Source organism: Culex pipiens, chromosome 3 (genome assembly GCF_016801865.2).
Source record: "Culex pipiens pallens isolate TS chromosome 3, TS_CPP_V2, whole genome shotgun sequence".
Classification (NCBI taxonomy): Eukaryota; Metazoa; Arthropoda; class Insecta; order Diptera; family Culicidae; genus Culex; species Culex pipiens.
Window position 1 is genome coordinate 128543551 of NC_068939.1, and position 22854 is coordinate 128566404.

The following is a 22854-nucleotide window of genomic DNA, read 5'->3' on the forward strand; positions in this document are numbered from 1 at the left end:
CAAAAACACAAAATTTTAAAATTATTGTAAAAAAAAAATTACAGTCGAGTAACAAAAAATAGCAGAATTTTTGAAACCATTTGAACCAGTGACGTGACGAGATATCGAAAAATGGAGCTCGGATTCGTTATCAGAAACAAAAATTACCTCTCAGGACCAAGTTTCACACAAATCGAAGAGGGGTCGGGGCTTTTATTCCGATTTCGTGTCAGTTGGCGGAGAATTATCCAGCTACATTTTTATTTTTGTATTTTATTATTTGGCTTAAACTTTGTGGGGCCTTTCCTATGACCAAAGCAGCCATTTTGTGTCATTGGTTCACCTATAAAAATCTTCAAACAGTTTTGACAAAAATAGCACGTACGTATTCAAATCTGTATCTTTTGAAAGAAATTTACTGATCGATTTGGTGTTTTCGGCAATGTTGTAGGAAAAAATAAAAATGCCGAGGCTATTTTTTTTGTCAAAAAATAGAAAGCTTATAAAAAAATGACTACAGTTTTTAGAAGAATTTACTTTTTACAGTTTTTAATTTACTTTTTACAGTTTTTAATGTAAAGTAAGTTTAATGTAATGTAAAGTGTAAATAAATTTCTGTGAAGTTCACTGTTTTTGCTACTTAAAGTCTAACGAATTAAAAAAAGATTTTTATCAAAAAAAAAAAAATCATAATATTTTGTTTAGGAAACATTAAAATAAATAAATTTAAATTGAAGTTTTCAAAGTCTCACCAAAAATCCCTCAATTTCTGATGCTCAGCAACTAATGGTCCAATTTAAATGTTTTGAATGAAACAATTGTAAATTTTTTTGATTAATTCAAACAGAATATTTTTTTGAGAAAGATTTATATTTTAATCCAAAAACAAATTGTCTAAATCTAAATCCAATATGCCGGCCAAAATGGGCAATCAACCATTCAAATTAGACTAGAATGGGATTGCAGAACTCAAAATTAATGTTAAAAAAAAAGAAAAAAAAACTTTTTTTTGTTCTTAATTTGATTTCACGGACCTACAAAAATTGACAAAATTGACTGTGCAGACTAAACTCGAGGGGAAGCATGAAGTTTAGGGACCCCAGAAATACATGCACTTTGAATTTTTCAAAAATATGTAGACAGGGCCGAATGGTTTATCTCCCAAGTAGAGGGTGACGATTTTCGAGATTTTCAATTTCCCCGGGAATCGAGGGTTGAATTTTGCCATTTCCCGGGAACTCCCGGGACCCGGGAGTTTTTTTTATGCCAATAGTGGCAAAATTGACCGGGACCGTAGTGTAGGGGTAAGCGTGATTGCCTCTCACCCAGTCGGCCTGGGTTCGATCCCAGACGGTCCCGGTGGCATTTTTCGAGACGAGATTTGTCTGATCACGCCTTCCGTCGGAAGGGAAGTAAATGTTGGTCCCGGACTAACCTAAAAAAAAAGGTTAGGTCGTTAGCTCAGTCCAGGAGTAGGAGTCGTCTCCCTGGGTCCTGCCTCGGTGGAGTCGCTGGTAGGCAGTTGGACTAACAATCCAAAGGTCGTCAGTTCGAATCCCGGGGTGGATGGAAGCTAAGGTGTAAAAAGAGGTTTGCAATTGCCTCAACAATCAAGCCTTCGAACACCTAGCCTAGTTTCGAGTAGGAATCTCGCAATCGAGAACGCCAAGGCAATGCTGTAGAGCGAATAATTTGATTTTGATTTTGATACCCTTTATACACTTTCTAGTATATAAGCCGATTTCATTTCATCGATTTGCTAAGAACTCTGGTGTATCAACTCGGATCTTCTTGCACCCTTCGACAAAGTTTTAGTAAATTAAATTTCCTAGCAGAATCTCACTCTAGGACAAATTTGGGCGAGACCTGCGCCACCTGCTGCCAAAATCCTGAAGCTATGTTTTTCCCCATACATTATAGCGATTTTCCCCATATAAACTTCAACGATAAAAAGCGACCGCTTTACCTTAACCGATTTGGCACAGTTACTTATTATTGCCAAAAAGAATCGAGCCAGGGGGTATCTCTGAAGATTTTTCAAAATTTTCAATTTTTCTTGTCACCCTACCGTGCAGCCTAAACTCGAGGGGAAGCATGAAGTTTAGGGACCCCCGAAATACGTGCACTTAGAATTAAAAAAAATATATTTAGACAGGGCCGAATGGTTTGTCTCCAAAGTTTGTATGGAAAAGTAGGGCGGTTCGTCGCTGTTGCATACAAGCAAAAATTGCATGCAATATGTGGGAGGAACAAACAGCAAGTTCCTATTAATTAGAAACATCAATTAAAAATATGTAGTTGCTTAAATAATGAAAATCAGCAAATTGGATGGAGTTAGAAGCGAGTGCTTACCCTGCCAAACATCCGAGAATTTCCCCTAGAAGATATAGATATAGCGATGTTTCAGGTACATCCACAACATTTGGTTCAACATACTGCGAATCAAAACAATACCGTCTACAATCACAAATTACTTCCCTTTGCCACATTGACGCGACTCTTTTAGCCATCTTAACCCTCGCTGGTCAAAGGTTTGTGAGCCGTTCCCACAAGCCACCAGCTAGACGATCTAACAGCACTACGGATGTAGTTGGGCTCCTTCCGGGATGTTCCTCGCCTGGTCCTCAACCGAAGAGGTATCAGCCACCCATGGCTGAATCCTTCCTTGAGTTTTTGAGTGAACATAAATTTTCCCGATATTTTAGTTTAAAAAAAGTGATTTTTAGAAAGCTTCATAATGTCAAATTGGGAATGAGACAGAAAAGGAGAATGTCAAACGTGAATGTGTAAGCACAACAATATGGTCGGAACTGAAAGTACCTATCAGAAAGGAGAGTAAAGCATTGATATTTGGGGCGTGATACTTATAGCCGTACTCAGCTCGCTTTTAGCCGCTGATAACTGAGAGTTCGATATTTTCATAACCATGCTCTCCAGTTTTATGGCAGGAATTTAATACACAATTTCAACTTTAAAATATTTTATTTTCGTTATTTTTTTCTTGTCACTTTTTGTAGATGCCGAAAATAGATTCAAGTATTTACAAAACTTTAAAGGTGTGTGCACATTTTTTCTCCTCGTTTGGAATCGCACAGCACGACATTCACGATAGCGTTCGTTAAGAGTAGTTCAGTATAAATATAGGGCATTTGTGGGTGTAAATTTACCGCTTCCGTTCGAATCATATTCACAAAAACACAGATGAATAATTTCGTTTGTTGTTCAAGAGTGTGAAGTTTAAAAAAAAACTTAACCTTCCCAGCAGAGGTTCGTTTGTCCCGCGACACTATAAAGCGACAAACTTTGAAGCTAAAATTAAAAACGATTTCCTACTTAAAATTACCGGTCTTGATTTGTTGTTTCTCTCCGTTCCGGTCCGATATCACTGCGGTTCCTCACTCCTTCCCCCTCTTCAGACCCACTCGGCCCGTTGCTATGACTTTTTGCTCCCCAGCAGGGGGGTTCGTTCCGCGGCCGCACCACTACTACTGCTGCTGCTGGCGGCACCGGCACCGAGTCCACCCACGACCAGAACCGATGGAGATGGCTGCTGCTGCTGGTGAGGTCGCTGCCACAGCTGGCGTTGGCTTAGGTCGGTGCGCAAGCTGCCACCGCGTCGTCGCATCTGGATGAGAATGGGTTTGTTAGAGTTATTACAAAGTGAGAATTACTTTTTTGCTTACATGATTGTGATGCAACTCGTGCAGGTACAAAGTGCTAAGACACATGTCCGCGGTGGTGACCTCGTGCGGCGTCGTCGCTGGCGCCTCCCCGCCACCGTACAAGCTGGACAGAAGCCCGTTGCGGGATCCCTCCGCCGGTCCCTCCCTCCTGCTCATGCCGCCGCGCGTGCTGAAGCTCATTGTGCCACTGGCGCTGGTGGTGGCCGCCGCCGCCATTCCGCTCGCCCCTAGACTAGATGGATGCATTTGGCTGGTTCCGGTGTCACCGACGGCGCCACCACCACCACCCCCACTTTCATCGTCATCGTTTTCGTTGATGTCGTGCAGGAAGGTGGACCGCAGCGGGGCCCCGCCCATCGTGCTGCCGTCGGTCAGATTCTGCTGCAGCATCCGCTCAAAGTCGAACGACTGCGGCGAGTTGAACTGGTAGTGCTGCGAGGAAGACGGCATTTGGGACGCCGGCGGCGGCGGAGGAGACGCGTACCCTCCGTAGTTCATCGACAGCCCAAGCTGCTGCGAGTTGGACAGATTGTGGGTCTGCAGAATCGGATGGATGATCGACTGGTACTGCTCGCCCAAACTCTCCACCGAGAACAAACTCTGCGCCATGGCGTTCCCAGTGGCAGCGGCGGCCACCGCAGGACCACCACCCCCATAGAGCATGCCCCGCTGGCGGTTCAAATCCTGCAGCGCGTGCCGCTTGATGCCCTGCACAAACTGGCGTGCCTCCGGCGGCATCTGCCAGGTCGGATTCGTCAACGTAAAGTGCACCAACGAGAGTTCCGTCTTGCCGTGCTCGCCCTGCGTGTACTGATTGTTGTCTACCGGCGGTCCAGCCGGTGGCCCGACGACGTTCACCGCCTCCGTCGACTCGTCGTCCTTATCGATCGCGCTGTTCGTAATCTGCCAGTCCGGGTTGCCGTGCTTGCGCACGTCCATCTGGGCGAACGAGCAAACGTCGCCGACGCCCACCACGTCCACGGTAAAGTTGCGGAAAAAGTCCACCAAATCTAGCGCCTTCGGCTTGAGCACAAACAGCAGGACAAACGGGGCGACGAACGGGCTGAACAGTTCGTTCAGGATGTACATCTGGAAAAGCAAGTTAATCAATCTCAACCTTCAAGTTATTCCAAGAAGTTATCTTACCGCCTTCAGCTGGAAAAACTGCTCGAACTGGTCGCGCACGCCGGAAGTGTGGGCGAAACCGCGCCATGCCGCAGGAAGGTAGTGCACGTGGGCGAGCACGTTGCGTAGCAGCTGCTCCGGGCACCAGATCATGTTTTCGTCCGGGATCATGGATCTATAAGTTAAAGGATTAACAATTAAATAACAAAATGCATTTTTTCAATATTTCGTCCCCGCCATATTGACCGCCATTTTAACTTAACCCTCTACTGCCCTATTTTTTTTTCGAAAATTTTTATTTTTCCCGTGTTCAGGAGGTCATTTTGAGCAACTTTTGTTCTACGAAAAACTTTACTTCTCTTGTTTTATATTTTTCTTGTTTCATTTTTAGTATTTTAATTTGCATTTATCTTGTTTAGTTTATGTTTGTTTTTGGTAGTATTTGGCCTACTCTACCACCTCCTATCGTTACATTTTGCCTATCTAATTTTTTCATGTTTTTACAGTAACTTTTTCAATTTTTTGCATGTTTTTCACATTTTCTGCTATAAAATGGAACCATTATCATTTAAATTGTAAATAAATGCGTAGAGGCATAGTCTGGGGCACTAGAAAAATTACTGCATACTTTTTTTTACTTAAAATATAGGAAATGTTAGTAAAAAACACAGCCAAAGTTGACCCCTGAATTACATTTTTTAAAACATTGGCAAATTCATATAAAACAAGTCAAACTTTCAACCCTAAAGTTTTCCAAAATTTTAAAAGTTCTTCTTTCCAATGCTGTTTCAAGATCGAAAATTGGTTGAGAATGGATTTTTGGCGATTTTTTAAATCGAAGCCCGTCTAGAGGCGGGGTTGGGTTGTAGAGGGTTAAGCGGTATACGCACATGGTAAGGAACCGGTCAAGGAAAATTTTAAATGGGCAGGCAAAACAAAGCCAAAGAGGGTGAAGAAAAGCCCCAAGAAATCGATCTCTCTCCTTTGTTCTGCTGTTCGTAAAACCATATCTTGACCCCTTTTCTTGGAAGGTGCGTATTGGCCCTTAAGCTCGACGATCAAAAAGTAGACAACGAAAACATTTTTGTACACGATTCGATTATCCGAAATGAAAGTTTTTCCGAGGCCTTCGGATAATCGAGTCTGGACTGTATATCTAGATTTAGGTATAAATCAAACCTAAAAAATTTTTGAGTTTAAAAAATACTTGTTGAAAGAAAAGCACCTCTGAAAAAAAATTAATAGCTGAGAAATTTTTCTATTATGTTCTCTCTGAAACATTGAAAATCGGGCCATTAGTTTCTGAGAGGGCCATTAGTTTTCACAAAGAGTTCAATGTTAAAAATGGAAACTAATGCGAAATTTTCTGATCTCTTGAATGAAAATAATTTCAAAATCAAGCTTAAGCTTAATTAACTTTCGAAAATGTCTGAAATTAACTAATTTTCCTTATTTAATACGTTAGACCAAATTATAACTTTTTTTAAAATATTTGCATTGAAAAGATCAGAACATTTCGTGCTTGCCATTTCAATAGTGCACAAAACTTGCATATATTTAACATTGAAAATCGGACCAATAGTTTCCGAGATATCGACAGTTGTCAGGCTAAATAGGTAACAATTAGAGAAATTCAATTTCATCGATTAGAACTCTTTGTGAGGCTGTATCTCAGAAACTAAGGCTGTTGCAAATATTTTTCAAAGTTTTGTGTTTGTGTTTGAAGGGGCTCCCTTCAAAAACGGTCCGAAAAATCAGGGAGCAAAAAAACAAAATAAGGTGCAGTGCTAATGTAACAGGCATAACCAAAATGACGAAGAATGAATAAAGAAATTACAATTAGCTGAATTCTTGATTTTTTAACATTATGTCGTTCCTCCGTGTACGCACGAGTGCAAGCAGCAGTCAAGTGCTCAGTGCTCCATCGTTTTTTCGAAATTTTTCGCCGTAATTTACCGGGATTAGCCGCGAGTTTGCTCCTGCAGCATGCCAAGGGCCGGCCGTGGCCGTGGCAGTTCGAGTGCGGCCTCGAAAAACCCGCGAAGTTCGTCTACCGGCCGTGTGCAAAAAGGTAAACAACCCAACGCCGCGTCGTCCGCCATCGCGCCGGGGAGTGTGTGCGCCAAAGGATTCGACCCCAAGTTATTACACGCTAACTACCGCGTCCAGGATCGCAGCCCTATTAGGCTCCGTTCAGCTACTTCCGGCAATCCGTCGACCGATGGCGCTTCAACATCCGCCAACATTCCCACCAGTAACAAGTTCGCGAGACTGAGTGACGAGGAAAGCAACAACAACAACACCGACGGTAGCACTACCGACGACGACGACGGTCGTACACGGAAGAAAGTGATTTCGCCAAAAAAAGTAATTACTCCAAAGGAACGACGACCACCACCAATTTTCGTTTTGGACACGTTGGCGGACGATGTTGACGAGCAGCTGGAAGGCCTCGTGTACTGCCTCAAAATAGGTAAATCGTCAGTGCAAGTGTTCACGTTTGACCAAAAGAACTTCGACCTGGTTGTGGAGAAATTGAAGCGTAAAAACTTCAAATTCTACACATTCGACCCCGTGCAGAAGACCGCTGTTAAGATCGTCTTGCAGGGGTACCAAGACCGCCCGACCTCCGTCCTCAAGGAGCACCTCTCGGGTGTCGGAATAACGCCGCGAGACATAAAAGTCCTCTCGCGGAAGACAACAGTCACAGGTACACACACACTGTACCTGTTGTACTTCGATCGCGGCACCGTCAAACTTCAAGACCTGCGGCGGACTAAGGCGTTGGACGGGTTTTGGGTAAACTGGCGGTTCTACTCAAAGAACCCGTCGGACGCAGCACAATGCCACCGTTGCCAGAAATTCGGCCACGGCTCGCGGAACTGCAACCTCCCGCCCCGCTGTGTGAAGTGCGGTGAAACACACCTCTCTGAGGCGTGTGCACTGCCGTGCAAGGCGGACCTGGGGGACAAGGCAGAGCAAACCAAGGCGCGCATAAAGTGCGCGAACTGCGGCGGTAACCATACCGGTAATTACCGCGGATGCGTCGCGCGGAAGTCCTACCTCGAGGAGCAGGAAAAGAGGAAGAAGAAAGCAGCAGCGTCCCATCCTCCTCAGCGAAGTACGAGCGCAGCCGTTCCTGCAGCTGGCCAGCGTACGGTTCCAGCGGACAACCCAGCGTTCCCTCCTGGATGGGGGCGGTCGTTTGCGAGCGTGGTCGCTGCCGGTAGCGGCGATGCGACCCAGCAAGGAGTCACCGCGGAAGATCTCTTCACCCTGCCGGAGTTCTTTGCTCTCGCGGGGGAGATGATGACGCGGTTTCGGACCTGCCGTAACAAGGCGGAGCAATTTCTGGCCCTCGGGGAGCTGATGATCAAGCACATCTATAAAGGATAGAAAATTGTGATCTAGTTTTAAGCTTTCTCTATTTCTATCCCCTTTCCCTTGCAATTTTAGTAAGTTTTTTTTTTCTTATCTTTTTCTTACTTTCGGTAACCCCTTAACTACAAGCAACAATTGTTCCAAAATGGATTATGATGTAACACACAGCTGAAAGGAACTCCAAAACTCTGTTATGTATTTCAAAAGAACTTATTGTATATTGATAATTCACCAATAAAACCGAATTGAATTGAATTAACATTATGTGAGGATGGCTAGGTGGTATTTAGGGAAGGCATCACCTTGTGGCGCTTGCGAAGAGCTGAGCTCCTCTCGCTTCGGTGGTAGACCACCGAATGAAATCAGCCTTTAACCCTCTAACGCCCAGAGCTGTTTGCTTATCGTAAAAATAGTAAATGGCTAAATTTTGGTACAATAATGCTGGAAATACTTTACTTTGACCCACAAACATCGAATTGGCGCAAAAAAGTTGAATTTGAAATGGTGCACCAGAGCACCATCAGGAAGATGAGCAACTTTTTTGTACAATCACAAAATCTCGTTTTCTTCAAATCTATTGGTTCAGTTGCTTGAAAATGCTTCGAAATGTGTTAAAAACTACTTATGCTTTGCTGTAAGACCATATTTCTGAAGTTTGAATTACAAATTCTAAAATTTCTGCATTTTCAGATTTCTTTGATTGGCTCATTCAAAACTCACAAACAACAATTTTCATGAAAAATAAGGAAAATAATAAAACCATCGGTCTAATAACAATGTTTTGTCTTGTTTATGAATAGTCGAAACGTTTATAAACTTTTGTTTTGATAAAAATTAGTTTTTTTCTGTAATTTAGAAAAAAGTGCTCCTGAATATTTAGTTGCTCATATGCCTGGGTGGTGCTCTGGTGCACCAAATAAAAAAGGTTGAAAACCACTCAAAACCGGTCCAAACTCACAATGTTATTCACAGGGATTCTAGTCCAAGGTTCAAATGATAGCAAAACATTTTTTGTTTCATAAAATTTTGTGTTTGGTAATTTTTACGGGCTTTCGAAAACAGGTCTTATTTATTTCCCTAAAATTGGCCCATTTTTGTTTACATTTCGTACTGTAACTTTGCTTGTGCTTAACCAAATTTGATGAAATTTGGGGAGATGTTAGTATACATTCTACATGAACACCTGCAACTTAAAGCACCATAAAAAGTTTTGTCAGTTCCGAGATATTTGAGTTCAAAGTTTTGGTGCTCTGGAGTAACCATGGGCGGGAGAGGGTTAAATTTCCCGTGGTTTTATAGAGAAGGCGTGTCATCCCGCGCGGCAGTCCAGCCAATCCAACCAGTCCAGCCGTTCAGAAGCAACTAACGCTGTGGAGGGAGTGGCGTTTATATTTATATCAAAACCGTCGGCCGCGCTGCTTCTGTGATTTTCCCCTCTCCCTGGGGAAGTCGTTTCATTCTTCGGCGTTTCATTTCGCTTCGCGAAATTTTGGATTGCTACCCCGTATAGAGCCCTAAGACGTAGTTCTTCGTCAAAACTTCAAAATTTCATTTTAATTTTAGGTGCAACATGTTTGAGTTAATTTAAAAACATGTTGACCTTGGTTTAAGCCGAAGGATAAAAACTTAAAAAAAAATTGCTTCGGCCTCATTGGATTTTCAAAAATCCAGAGAGAAAAATATTTCTCAGCCTTCTAGAGCTTTTTTTCGGAGTTGCTTTATTTCAAGAAGTCTTTTAAAATGACGACAAAAACGAAAAGAAATCCCCAACGGTGGCAATAATTTAGGAACGGTACATTTTGTCAAAAAAAAAATGTTTTTTTTCGATTGCAAATTCGCTTTACTTTAACAGCGAGTTTTTCACCAATGTTTAACAGGTCGTATCGAGGTGCTCCGATTTGGATGAAACTTTCAGCGTTTGTTTGTCTATACATGAGACGAACTCATGCCAAATATGAGCCCTCTACGACAAAATGAAGTGGGGTAAAACGGGCTTTGAAGTTTGAGGACAAAAAAACATAAAATATCATAAAATTGCTCGCATTTTCGTAAAACTTCATCAATTCCTACTCTCTTAGATGCATTCGAAAGGTCTTTTGAAGCACTTCAAAATGTGCCATAGACATCCAGGATTGGTTTGACCTTTTCTCTTAGCTTTTGCAAATTACTGTGAAAAATTGATTTTTTTAAAACTTAATATCTTTTTGCAACAGCCTTCAACATCCATACTCCTATAGGTCAAAAGATAGGTAATTTCATGGACTAAAAGCCTATGGTATTAACTTTTTGGCCAATTGCAGTTTTACGGAAATGCGAGCAATTTTAAGATTTTTTTATGTTTTTTTGAACTCAAACTTCAAAGCCCGTTTTACCCCACTTCCCTTTGTCGTAGAGGGCTGCCTTTTTCCAGTTACAATCTGCCATCGTCAGCTCCTCTAGTGCCATGCTCATGGATATCCCTTCCGCATCCGTCAAGTACTGTGGCGTCATCCTTTCTTTCTTACGGAAAACAAACGCAAGGGTGTTTCACTCAATTCGCTGCTTCGCCGACACTGTAAACATTCGCCCTCAAAATGGTATTATCAATATATTCGTTGAAGTTCAGTTGTTCATCCAGCATGGTTTCGAGGTACAATTTCATCGTCTCCAACCTGTTCCACAACTTCTTCATCCGTCTGCAGTCGTTGGCTTGTCGTGTCGTCACCACCATGCACTTTGTCTTCGCGATGTTCAGCTGCTGCTTCTTGCATTTCAACCAGTCCGTGAATCCGACTAGCTCTCCGTTCATGGTGTCAAAGCACCTCATCGAAGCTGTCACCAATCATAAACAAAACCGTATCATCGGCGAACATTTTTACCTACAGGCTAATCCCAGTGCCTGTTTTCTGTCGTTTATGTACTGTACAGTATGAACAACAGTGGGCCTAGCACGCTTTCTTACGGTTCTCCGAGCTTGACTGCTGTTTCTGATAACACCTCGCTGTTGTGCCTTGTTACATGCGTCCGGCTTTTTAGTTTCGTCCGGTCAATGGTTTCGAAGGCCCGCTTTAATAACCACCTTGGTGCTTTTTTAAAAACTTCTGGTAGTTTTCAGTGTTGTATACTTTTCAGCACCCAAACCTTTACGCAGTGAGAAAGTCAGAAAGCCCATAATGTTCGAATACTAACCTGGCGATCACGCTGGCCGCCCCCAGCACGGTACAGATGGTGAACACGTGCTGCACCTGGAACACGTCCTCGTCGTACACGGCCAGCAGGAAGATCATCGAGGCGACCCCACCGCACAGGAAGGCCACATTTCTAAAATTAATCAGCAATTAAATTTTAAATATTTTGTAGGAGACCCGTACTGAAACCTACCTCGCAATCACCGTCAGCAGCGGCGACGAGAACGAGCTCATGTACTTGACGGCCGGGCGGTACGCCCGGGTGAGTCGGGCCTCCAACTCGTGGTCCAGTTCGTTAAAGTGGCGCAGGTACAGCTTACCGTACTGGGACCAGCAGCGGATGCCGAGCGTGCCGGGCTCCTTCTTGATCAGCTGGTGAACGGATTTAGGGTTAAGTATGAAGGTTTAAAAAATTGAAATTGACAAGCTCCTTACATCGACATAGTTGAAGAAGAAGAACATCAGCTGGCACAAAAAGATGAACGGCGACAGGATCAGGTTGAACATGGCCACCCAGAAGATTTGCGACGCCAGCCGATGCGAGAGCTCGATGCGGCGATTCGATCGCTTGAACTCCTCCCGCAGGTGCCAGTTGTTCTCGAACGGTGACCAGGGTCCCCCTGGAAGGAAGGATTTGTTAGTGACTATAACAGGTTGACGGGTTTGAAGGGACTTACAGAACAGGATTAATCCTACGTTGTAACGGAGCGCTTGACTCAAGCAGACTACGTTCCCCAGAAATGGCAGCTGTATCGTTGACGGAAGCAGCGATTTGTTCATCATTGCGACCATGTAGTTTTTGAACCTGCAAGAAGTCGGTTTGGTCAGTGCGAGTTGACTCGGCAGTTCAAGAAGAGGTTCACCTTAAAATCCTATGGTAGATATCTAGCTCAGTCAGTTGCTCCTTGTTGATGCTCATCTGGATCTCGGACTGCACCTCGCGGATCCGCTTCTGGACCTCGTGCCAGGTCAGGTTGTCGAGGTCGGCCTATAATTTGAACCATTTAGCTATCAAGAAGCTCCACAAACTTAAGAGAATCACTCACATCTTCAATCTTGAGCGCCATGTTGAAGAACTGCTTAATGTCCAGGAACTGCACAAACTGCAACAGGAAGCGCATCAACCGGAACACCCAAAAGACGCCGGCCAGAAACAACACCAGCCAGTCCAACCCTCCAAGTACGGCGACGCACTCGGACGGCGAAAGCATCGCCATCGGCAGCGTGACCTTGTCGTGCACGTTGGTATCGCTAGAATCAACCGTCGGTTAAGCTACGTCTCGTAACGAAACACAGAATCTTCTTACTTGAACAGGACGCCGTAGTCGACGCAGTTGAACATGTACGTGATCAGCACCACCACGAACACAAACTGGAACAGCTCGAACACCTTCTGCAGCATCATCACGTAAAAGCCGTGCTTTTGGTGGTAGCAGTAGACGCGCGTGAAGAACGAGTCCAGATCCTCGATGTGGTTCCATCGCGCTAGAGGTGGTGGAAAGGTATGGAACAATCATTGACAGGTCGCTTCGGCGGGAACGCACTGGATGATCTTCCCGCTTTCAGCGGATCGCTGACAGAAGAACGATCTTTTGAGTGCTTTTAAAATTGAGATACAGACGCAAATCAGCGCAGCTATCGCGAAGGAAACACTCAATACGGATAGGTTGGGGGTTGACTTGGCTTGAAACCGACACAGCTTCCACTGATTTCGATAAAATTCATCATAGACGCTGCAGTTACAGTCGCCCAAAGAGTCCTTTTGGGTGGGCCTCAGTCGAGCAAAATCCACTTCGTAACTGAAGTAGTTCCTCCACACAGACACCATGTTCGGAGCCGCCTTCATTGCGCAACGAAATCCTCTGTTGTCTCCCGAGACGATGCAGATGGTAACGTTGACTTTAGAAATCTTTCGTAGATGTTCCTTCAAGCTAGCGTTCCATATCGATCGTTCGATCGCCATCCGAATACCTCCAGATCCTTCTGAAGAACACTCAAATGACAGTGTGGCGTTCGGCGTTTCCCCTCCAAGGTTAACACATCTCAGGGTCATCCGGACACAATACGTGTCTGGAAAGTGGGGAAAGATTTTCTTGATCCATGCTTCTGATAAGCAAGCAATTGGCTCGGGAAATGGCGTGAAAGTTGGACACTTTTCCTGTGCCATGATCGCCGCAGCAGCGAACGCTGCGAAAACACCCCACTCTGGTCGCATCGTGAACCATTCTGACCTGTTGATTGGCTTATGTAGCTTGTAGTAACGGATTCCTGATTGTGGGAAATGGTGCAGCTGGGTTGGGAAATCGGGTCACCAGTTGTAGTGGCTACTATAAAATCGGGTATTTTTTGACGCATTAAAGGCATATTACAAAATCGTTTCCTTGGCAAGGGACTATATTTATCTATGGACTGCAACATAACTTCCGAATTATGACACCTCATACTAATCAGCTGGGAGTACCATTCGCGGAATCCATAATGGACCAAAAAGCTGGTTATTATTGGTCAGTTTTCTCTGTCCATCTTGGCTTGTTTTCTCGCCATCGTGGCTGTTTCACCTTTTCTGATTTCCTCGCAATCATATCGATATTGTTGGCATTGGCCAATAGTTGAACTAATTTGTCGAAACACCTATCAAGGGTTTGTTGATCAGCGTACAGGATAATCATCATTTCGGCATTACCATAATTTGCCTTGAAATCGATGAAGATGTCTTTCGTGAGCTTCCGGTACTTTGCCACTTCCGTCATTGTCTTGATTATTTGAGTACATTTGGATAACCTAAATTTAAATACAACCGCACTGGTAACGAATTTCAAAAACTAGGTTTAAAACGAGGGCGGATAGTCCATTTAAGTCGTGGCGTCTTGCTAGTTACAGGGTGACCACTCAAATCCCATTTTCAAATTCCCGACTTTTTTAAAAGCTCAAATATTAACCATTTAAAATATAAAAAATGATTTCAAACAAAAACTCTTTATAAAAAGTGAATATCAACAATCTAAAAGAAAAATCTAAATGCATTAAAAAAAAATCCAAGCTATTGAAAGTTTTCGAAAAAAAAGCAGAAACTTTACATAAATTTCCAAAAAATACTTAAGTTTTGATTCAAACAAGAAACATAAGCAATTAGTTATTGAAAAATAACCAAAAGCTTAACAGTACCGTAAAACGGGGTGACTTTGATAGCCGGGGTGATTTTGATAGGTTTACGATTTTTCCGCAAAATGGAGAGTACAATTAAAATACATTCGGAATTGTTTAGAATCATACTGACCGTGGTAGAGAAGTTTTCAAAGTACCTCAAAAACAACATTCCATAAAATTTTGAAAAGTGTAAAAAGTTAGTTAACTATAGTTAAGAAAATGTTGATGAAAGTCATTATTTTAAACTTATCAAAGTGTCATGATTTTCTCAATGAACATGATTTTAAATCGGAAAACGGAATGCATTTTCGTATTCTTTGGACAATTTTCCACTAGAAGAAGGTTTAATAAGTTTGTAAATAATAAATAATATGTGTTTTTGAAACAACATGAAAAAACCCGATTTAATATCACCAGAGGTGAAATAGAGCCTTTCTTACAAAATGATGAAACTCCGAGAAATATATTGGTGCAATTAATTTTTCAGAAACATAATGATACCATCCAGTGAGAACTTTACCTAAAACTTCGAATCATTTTAGGCTAAGCCGCAAATGCCATTTTTTTATATTTAAGAAGTACATTACTTGTCGCAAGATATTTAAATGTAATTAAGAAAAACATATTGGATTGACATTATTAGAAAAAAAAGGGTACTCAGTCTTTATTGTTAGTCTATGATTAACTTAAAAAAATATGTATCGCTATTGCACTTTGTCGATCAACTATGAGAAGCCAGAAAGAACACTTTCACGCGCAGCGTAAAACGCGCAAGCGTAAAGCGCTGGCGTTGAAGCTTCGACTTGACGACTTGTCGAGCTTTCGATCGAGAATGGGCTGGGACTTTGAATTTGATGTTCAGTTTTCTGTATGATTCTGTATAAAACCAAAAATTTAATAGGAAAAAATAGGGTAAACATAAGACGAAAAACACTAAAATCGCTATATTTCTGGAAATACATTTTGGAAATGCTTCAAATTTTGGGCCCAAACAGTTTATGGCGCATGTTTTCGAATGGCTTTTTGTTTGAAACTGAATTCTTTAAATTTGATAGTGTTATCTGTAAAATAGTCCAAAAAATACCTCTAAAAATGGCTTTGACCACATTTACTGGTCGAAAATTGTGAATCGAAAAATAAAATGTTCGTCTCCGACCCCACGGCTACAGATCTGACTTTTAAAAATTGTGGGTTTTACGAGCGGTTTTCCAGTGATGGAAGACACAAATTTTTAAGAGCGGATACAGACATCGCTCATGTATTTCAGAAAAAGAGCTCTCAAAAATCAGACTTTGAGTTCCGGGTTTCGGGCCAAAATTCAATCGAAAGAGCGCATCTAAACCTTCAATTTAATAATAGGATTTTTTCCTGGGACGAATCCTCGCCGTGCACGAATTTTTTTAGATTTCTGAAAAAAGCGTTTTTCCAAAAGCAAACCTTAAACCTTTCTTTTTTAAGAAAGGCAAAAAATCCAAATTTATAGGCAATTTCAGTAGAACAAATTTGATGTTACATGTAAAAACTTGTGATTCGTGCTTCGAATTCAGTATAAAAGTCATATAAATCGATAATTTTATAAACAAAACTAGTTTTAACAAATTTCCGGCAAAATTCAGACTTTTTAACAATTTTACCTGAAATTTATATGTATTTTGTTAAAAAGCTTATAAACTTAGTTAACAAAATATAAACATTGATTTTTTCTTAAAAACTATACCAGCTACTTTAGTGATGGTACATTTAACGTACAAATAAAGTTTGAACATCTTAAATATGATTTTAACAAGAAAACAATTACTATCAAAGTCACCCCGGAATTCAAACTAAGAATTTTCAACGTAATTTTTTTTCTAAACACTATTGAAAAATTTTTTTTTCCAAAAAGTGCATGGACTTTGTGTGGCCTACCCCAGTACATGTTTTAAAAATAATAATCTTGAGAAAAACCTTACCTGTTGGAAAATATTCCAAAAACAAATTGAAATCCTATCAAAGTCGGGGTGGTTTACGGTACTTATTGTTTAAATGTATATTTCTAAAATTGGCAAACGAATAGTTTTTGATACTTTGTTTCGACTGGTAATGGCTTAAATTTATAAATAATTCAATTTCAAATTTGATTTTTAATTTTATTTTAAATCAATAAATTTACTAATACTTACAAATAAGTTCAAGGCAAAAATATGGGAAAATATATGGGTAATTCTCCGCCAACTCACACAGCAGTTGGCCCGACCCCTCTTCGATTTGCTTGAAACTTTGTCCTAAGGGGTAACTTTTGTCCCTGATCACGAATCCGAGGTCCGTTTTTTGATATCTCGTGACGGAGGGGCGGTACGACCCCTTCCATTTTTGAACATGTGAAAAAAGAGGTGTTTTTCAATAATTTGCAGCCTGAAACGGTGATGAGATAGAAATTTGGTGTCAAAGGGACTTTTATGTAAAATTAGAATTCCGAAAAAACGTATTTTTCATCGAAAAAAACACTAAAAAAGTTTTAAAAATTCTCCCATTTTCCGTTACTCGACTGTAAAATTTTTTGGAACATGTCATTTTATGGGAAATTTAATGTACTTTTCGAATCTACATTGACCCAGAAGGATCATTTTTTCATTTAGAATAAAAATTTTCATTTTAAAATTTCGTGTTTTTTCTAACTTTGCAGGGTTATTTTTTAGAGTGTAACAATGATCTACAAAATTGTAGAGCAGACAATTACAAAAATTTTGATATATAGACATAAGGGGTTTGCTTTTAAACATCACGAGTTATCGCGATTTTACGAAAAAAAGTTTTGAAAAAGTTGGTCGTCATCGATCATGGCCGTTCATGGTCACCCGCGACAGACACGGACGACGAAACAAAGAAAAACGCAAAAAGTAACTTTTTCAAAACTTTTTTTCGTAAAATCGCGATAACTCGTGATGTTTATAAGCAAACCCCTTATGTCTATATATCAAATTTTTTGTAATTGTCTGCTCTACAATTTTGTAGAACATTGTTACACTCTAAAAAATAAACCTGCAAAGTTAGAAAAAACACGAAATTTTAAAATGAAAATTTTTATTCTAAATGAAAAAATGATCCTTCTGGGTCAATGTAGATTCGAAAAGTACATTAAATTTCCCATAAAATGACATGTTCCAAAAATTTTTACAGTCGAGTAACAGAAAATGGGAGAATTTTTAAAACTTTTTTAGTGTTTTTTTCGATGAAAAATACGTTTTTTCGGAATTCTGAGTACGCCATCAAATCGGGCGTCTAATTTTACACAAAAGTTCCTTTGACACCAATTTTTTATCTCATCACCGTTTCAGGCTGCAAATTATTGAAAAACACCTCTTTTTTCGCATGTTCAAAAATGGAAGGGGTCGTACCGCCCCTCCGTCACGAGATATCAAAAAACGGACCTCGGATTCGTGATCAGGGACAAAAGTTACCCCTTAGGACAAAATTTCAAGCAAATCGAAGAGGGGTCGGGGCAACTTTTCCCGATTTCGTGTGAGTTGGTAGAGAATTACCCATATTTTAAATTACATAATATTATATTATTTGAATATTTACCACAAAAAAAACCATTGCCAATATCTAGTTGGAATCTCTTTTCTAATAATCAATCAATGTGACAAAATGAACAGAATCATTACTTTACGCTGACCATAGTTGTTAAAATTAGGCTCAATTTTTATATTAGTTTTTTAAACATTGTTACTGTTTTTAGTTACATGTTGTTTGATAAACTAAAATTAATTAAAAAAAAATATTGATAATATATTGTAATGAAAATCTGTGTCAAATGCACCCAATATTTATAAGATTTTTTTATGTCTTAAATAACCTTTTCATTCTCAAAAAGATTGAAATAGTGAAAGGAACCTTAAATTTAACTTTGAGGCCTGATGGGTCATTATGGGTTATGTCCCAAATATCGAAATTTCCTAAACTAGCGTAAGAAAAAAGAATCATTTTCCCATCATTACCTTAATAAATATTTTTTGAAAATTCAGGCCTGAAAGGGTAAAGTAAGTCACTAAAGCAGAATGTTGTTGTTTATTTTATCAACGTGACTTTAACCTAGCAATGTCACTAAAAAACGTAGAACGAATGAAAGGAATTTGATTTGAAAATTGTATGAAATATTACAAAATTATTCAAGAGAGTTATAATTTCCATACAAGTATGCTTAGGATTCCCGACTTTTTGACAAAAATTTGCAAATTCCCAGCTTTTTCCCGTTTTTTTTTGAGGATTTTGGCGAATTCCCGACTTTTTCCCCACTGTCCTGATTTCCCGACTTGAGTGGCCACCCTGTAGTTGTCAGCACTTGTTGTTTCGTCTCGGGGTTGTTCCTTCTAGCGTAGTCCGAGTTTAACCTTTTGCCTCTTCCAGGAGTCTCGGGTGCCTGGGGGGTTATACCTTTGCCACTCTTCGTGTAGCTTGTGGATCCGTGGATTTTTCAGATGGCGTTTGGTGTCTACCAGGCTACCATTCCACTCTTTATTTATCTCGTGGTTAAAGGGGTCCCGGGACATCCGGTCGCGACAGTGGGTACAACGCGTACACTACAGCTACACTTGGTTCCAGAAGGCTAAGCAGCGTCTCTTAAATGTTGCTTCCGATGTAGTTCTCTTGGTATTAGCAGGCAGCATGTTCCAGAACTAGCAAAAGCCAACGTGTTGTTTCGTGGAAGAATCAGGTTTAGCTGGCGACGTGTTTCACCATAATCCGTTCGAAAATTGAGGTCAGCTCCACTTCGTGTCGTGACCGTTGAGGACGACCTTATCAAGGTGCTCTTTGAACATCGGCAAAGGTTACCAGACCTTAAGGACTTGTAGGTACGACTACCGATGATGAGGCGAATTTCTCTGCTGAAGTCGTTTTCTGACGTAACCGACGATCCGAGGTATACAAACTCCTGCTTGGCCTCAAACTCGTCTTGGTCGATCGTCACGATTTTTCTAATACAAGCTTATACAAGTTAAGGAATGTTGGACCATCTTGTTCTGCCTAATGTTTCAGCTTGGTGTATTTTTCGGCTAAGGCCAGCTAAGCACTCAAACTGGGTCGGTTGATAATCGTTACTTGATTGGGATTTGGTACTGGTGACATTTTTGTGGGATTTGGCATAGCAAAAAGATTTTTCACGTAACCGGCTTGGTACGTCCAACCAAAATCCTTTACTTGCTCTAACAGACGACAGAAAGTGATCGCTCTGTACTGTATCTTTCCAATCATCCGACAGCTGACCTTTGGCCTAGGTCTTGAGGTCGTATTTCCAAAACTATTTTTTTTTTCAGTTGCTTGTGTTGTTCTAAAGATTCTTCTGGTTATCTGCCTGTGTTAACATATAGAGTCGCTAGTTGTAGGTATTTGTCAAACTAATTGTACGCTGCAAATTCAGTTGCAGTTCATGACTTGCTTCGATCTTCTTCTTGAACACTCCTCCTCTAAGGTTGATGCACATTAAACTACGCTTCTCTACCAGCTGCGTACGCTTTAACAGCTAAGTGAGTCCATTGACACATCTTGTTGTCCGTGCTCACATATTTGAGTTTCAGCAATTTGTTCCAGGGAATTCCTGATGTAGTGGTGCTGGATGATGCCGTGCTTCGTGCGACGGTTGTAGCCACCGTTTTTGGCAACGGCGATAGAACTCTAGTTTTCACATTGAATCTCAGTGCCACGAAGGTTTCGCAGCAGCAGAATCGGCTCAGGGTCATGACCGCGAACGGAATATCAGGCTACGTGGTCTTCGAACTTATCTCGTTCGATAGCTTCTCACTCGAGTTTATCAGGATCCTAGCAGGCTTGCACTCGCTTTGTCAAAGGCCTTCGCAAAGTCCACGTCAGCTGAATCATCTTGACACAGTTTCTCAAAACTGGAATTCATCAAACTAACGTACAGCATCAAGTTCGAAACTGTAGATCGTTTCTTCACGAATCCATGCTGAAACTCCGATATGATGGGGACTGCGGCAGCGTGCATTCTTTGGCGATTCAGTAGTTCTAGAACTTCTGGCAGGCAGGAGAGTGTTGAGATCGGTCTATAGTTTTGAACATCCTTTCTTCGCCCAGAATGGTTAATTGGCGTAATGGCATCAACTTTCCACACATCTCGGAAATGGCTTTTTGTAGGCAAGGGTGTGCAGCATACCACCATACTTTTTTTTTGTTTGGTCGATCTCTAGCGATCCGTTCTCTCGGTACGATGATCCCAAGAAACCATGAGCTCTTTCATTCCGTCCAGCACATGAAAGGCTGTCTCCAGCTTGTTATTTCTTGCCGCAGCTCTGGTAGATTGTTCAACTCCTCTCTTTACACTCAATATGTCGGAAAGTATGCGGATTCTTCCATCAAATTTGAGAGACTTGCAGTTCCACGTTCCGAGCTTCCAATCATGAAAACCCGTTTTGTCCTGAACACTTTCCAGGATTTGCTGAGCTTCTTGTAGAACTTGCGCGTTTCATTGGAGCGATACAGCTGTTCCATGTCCAAACATATCAACATTTCGGCTCGCGGCACGAAGCCTTTGCGGGATTGACTGAGTTTCTTGTAGAACTTGTGCGTTTCGTTGGAACGGCTTGCGATACTCACCCTTGTTCGTTTCCGGCACGACGTGGATCACCAGCCCGCTGCTCTGGGGCGTTTCCTCCTCGTCGATTGTGGGTGACCGCTTGGCATTGCCGCCCTGGTCCGTCGCAAACGGATTCGTGTCCTGGTTGGTCAGCGTGTCGTAAGATTTCGTATCGTGTCGGTTGGTGGCCATGGTTGGGAGGAACTTCGCGCTCGTACTGGAACGAGAAGAATTTAGAAGCTGCTGTTTAACCAAGTGTAATGAACGATTCGATTGCAAACAAAGCAAAGCGAAGCTGTTTCGAGAGTTTGTGTTCTCGATCTTGAAGCTGTTTTTTTTTACCTTTTATGGGGTGGAAATTGCCTCACTGCGTCACATCTTCCAGTTCCGGGGAAGCGGCCACCGCAGATGTCCCGGATGGGGTCGCTTTCAGCGACCAGCGGAAAGAATCAAGCAAGGAAGCCAACAATTTTCACGAGTTTGTCTGCGAAGCAAAAAAAGGAAGGTTCAAGGCAAAAGGCGTTCGATTAACGAATTGAAAAAAATGGACAAGCTAAAAAGAAGCGAAAAGAGAGCCACTTCGTCACACTCACACCTGGTCGAGTTCGAGAGGGAGAGAGAGCTTTGATAGTGTTTATTCCACCAGCTGATTTTCATTTACATACAGGAAAGACCTAAAACTCGGACGCGCGACGACGCAAAATGGATTCGCAATTTAATCACTCACTAACCAAACTCGTGTGTTGTGTTGATTCTTACTAAATTGTAAACACAATCGTAGCAGGCTAGACGGGCGAGTGGACTTAGTTTGCCACTTGCGAAATTAAAATTCGTAAATAAATAACAAGCAAAAACGCGTAGCAGGCTAGATTAGACAAACAGCAAAAAAAATATACTAATAAATATTTACTACAAACAAAAATAACAAAAACAAGAAGAGCAACAGACAAAAACAGAAGCAGCTGAGCTGAGAGAGCGAGAAACAGAGAGAGAGAGAGAAGGAAGAAGACAACTAAAACAGCCCATACATCAAAGCGATAAAAAAAACTGTTCAGGAAACAAAGAAAGCAAAATTTTGAACGCAATTTATTTCACGCGACGCAATCAAAAACCTGCCTCCTTGCACATGGCGAAACTAAACGAGGCCACGCGTGAAGTCGTAGCAAGAGCAGTGAAAAGAACAACCATTTTCTCCTTACCTTAAATCTAGCGACACTTTTCAAGCGCAGAATTTCCACTCCCAAACTTGTGTGAATCTAACTCTTGGTGAAAAAAAAACACTTTGCTTCTTCTGACGTTCTTCTCTCGCGATTGATCTGCTGCTGCTGAATGAATCCGTTTTTGTTTAGGCGAGATGGACCAACTGCGGTCTTAGCCTGTCAGCCCAAAGGAAAAAAAAAAAAAAAAAAAGAATCCGTTTTTGCACTCCCCCGTTCCATCAGCGGACAGGTAGATTTGCGGGAGTGTGCGTGCGTGATGTTTTTGTTTTACCTGTGGCGTTTCGGAACTGTCAGGGGAGGTGTTCGAAAAAAAAATCAGTAGTTGGATTCTGCAAAAGGACACGCTGAAAAATATATTTGTTTTCTTAAACTTCGGACGAATCTTTTGTATTTTTATTTTGGATGAAACTTTGTATAAACATTTTCCACGACCAAAGAAGACATTTCATATTATTAGTGCGTCATTTCAAGTCTCAAGCTTGGCGGTTAAGACCTGCGTGCTGAAAAGGCAGAATCCGTAACGTGATTTTCGAATGCTCCCCGCTGCTCCCCATTAATACAACTGCACTACAGCTGTA

General features: G+C 41.5%; 1 protein-coding gene across 2 annotated transcripts; it reads right to left on the reverse strand.

Moving 5' to 3' along the window:
* Positions 1–2942: 2942 nt before the first annotated feature.
* Positions 2943–22413, reverse strand: LOC120414810 (autophagy-related protein 9A). Of its 2 annotated transcripts, XM_039576131.2 has the most exons (13): positions 22256–22413; positions 21399–21540; positions 21077–21273; positions 12643–12820; positions 12382–12586; positions 12199–12323; positions 12013–12140; positions 11771–11955; positions 11529–11707; positions 11337–11468; positions 4809–4962; positions 3663–4751; positions 2943–3604 (listed from the first exon to the last, which is right to left on the reverse strand). In XM_039576131.2, exons 3-13 carry the CDS (start codon positions 21246–21248, stop codon positions 3413–3415), a joined length of 2739 nt encoding a protein of 912 aa, XP_039432065.1. In that variant the 5' UTR covers positions 21249–21273; positions 21399–21540; positions 22256–22413; the 3' UTR covers positions 2943–3412. The 2 variants fall into 2 exon arrangements, with proteins under 2 accessions (XP_039432065.1, XP_052566001.1); XM_052710041.1 differs by lacking the exon at positions 21399–21540 and having other exon boundaries at positions 22256–22398.
* Positions 22414–22854: the final 441 nt, after the last annotated feature.

Excerpts from the sequence above, each read along its gene's own strand:
- LOC120414810 (XM_039576131.2), bottom strand. The coding sequence starts at position 21,248 with ATGGCCACCAACCGACACGATACGAAATCTTACGACACGCTGACCAAC. Across the intron at positions 11,956-12,012 it reads CGTAGGATTAATCCTGTTCT|GGGGACCCTGGTCACCGTTC; the intron begins GTAAGTCCCTTC and ends CCTTCCTTCCAG. Across the intron at positions 3,605-3,662 it reads ACGAGTTGCATCACAATCAT|ATGCGACGACGCGGTGGCAG; the intron begins GTAAGCAAAAAA and ends ATTCTCATCCAG.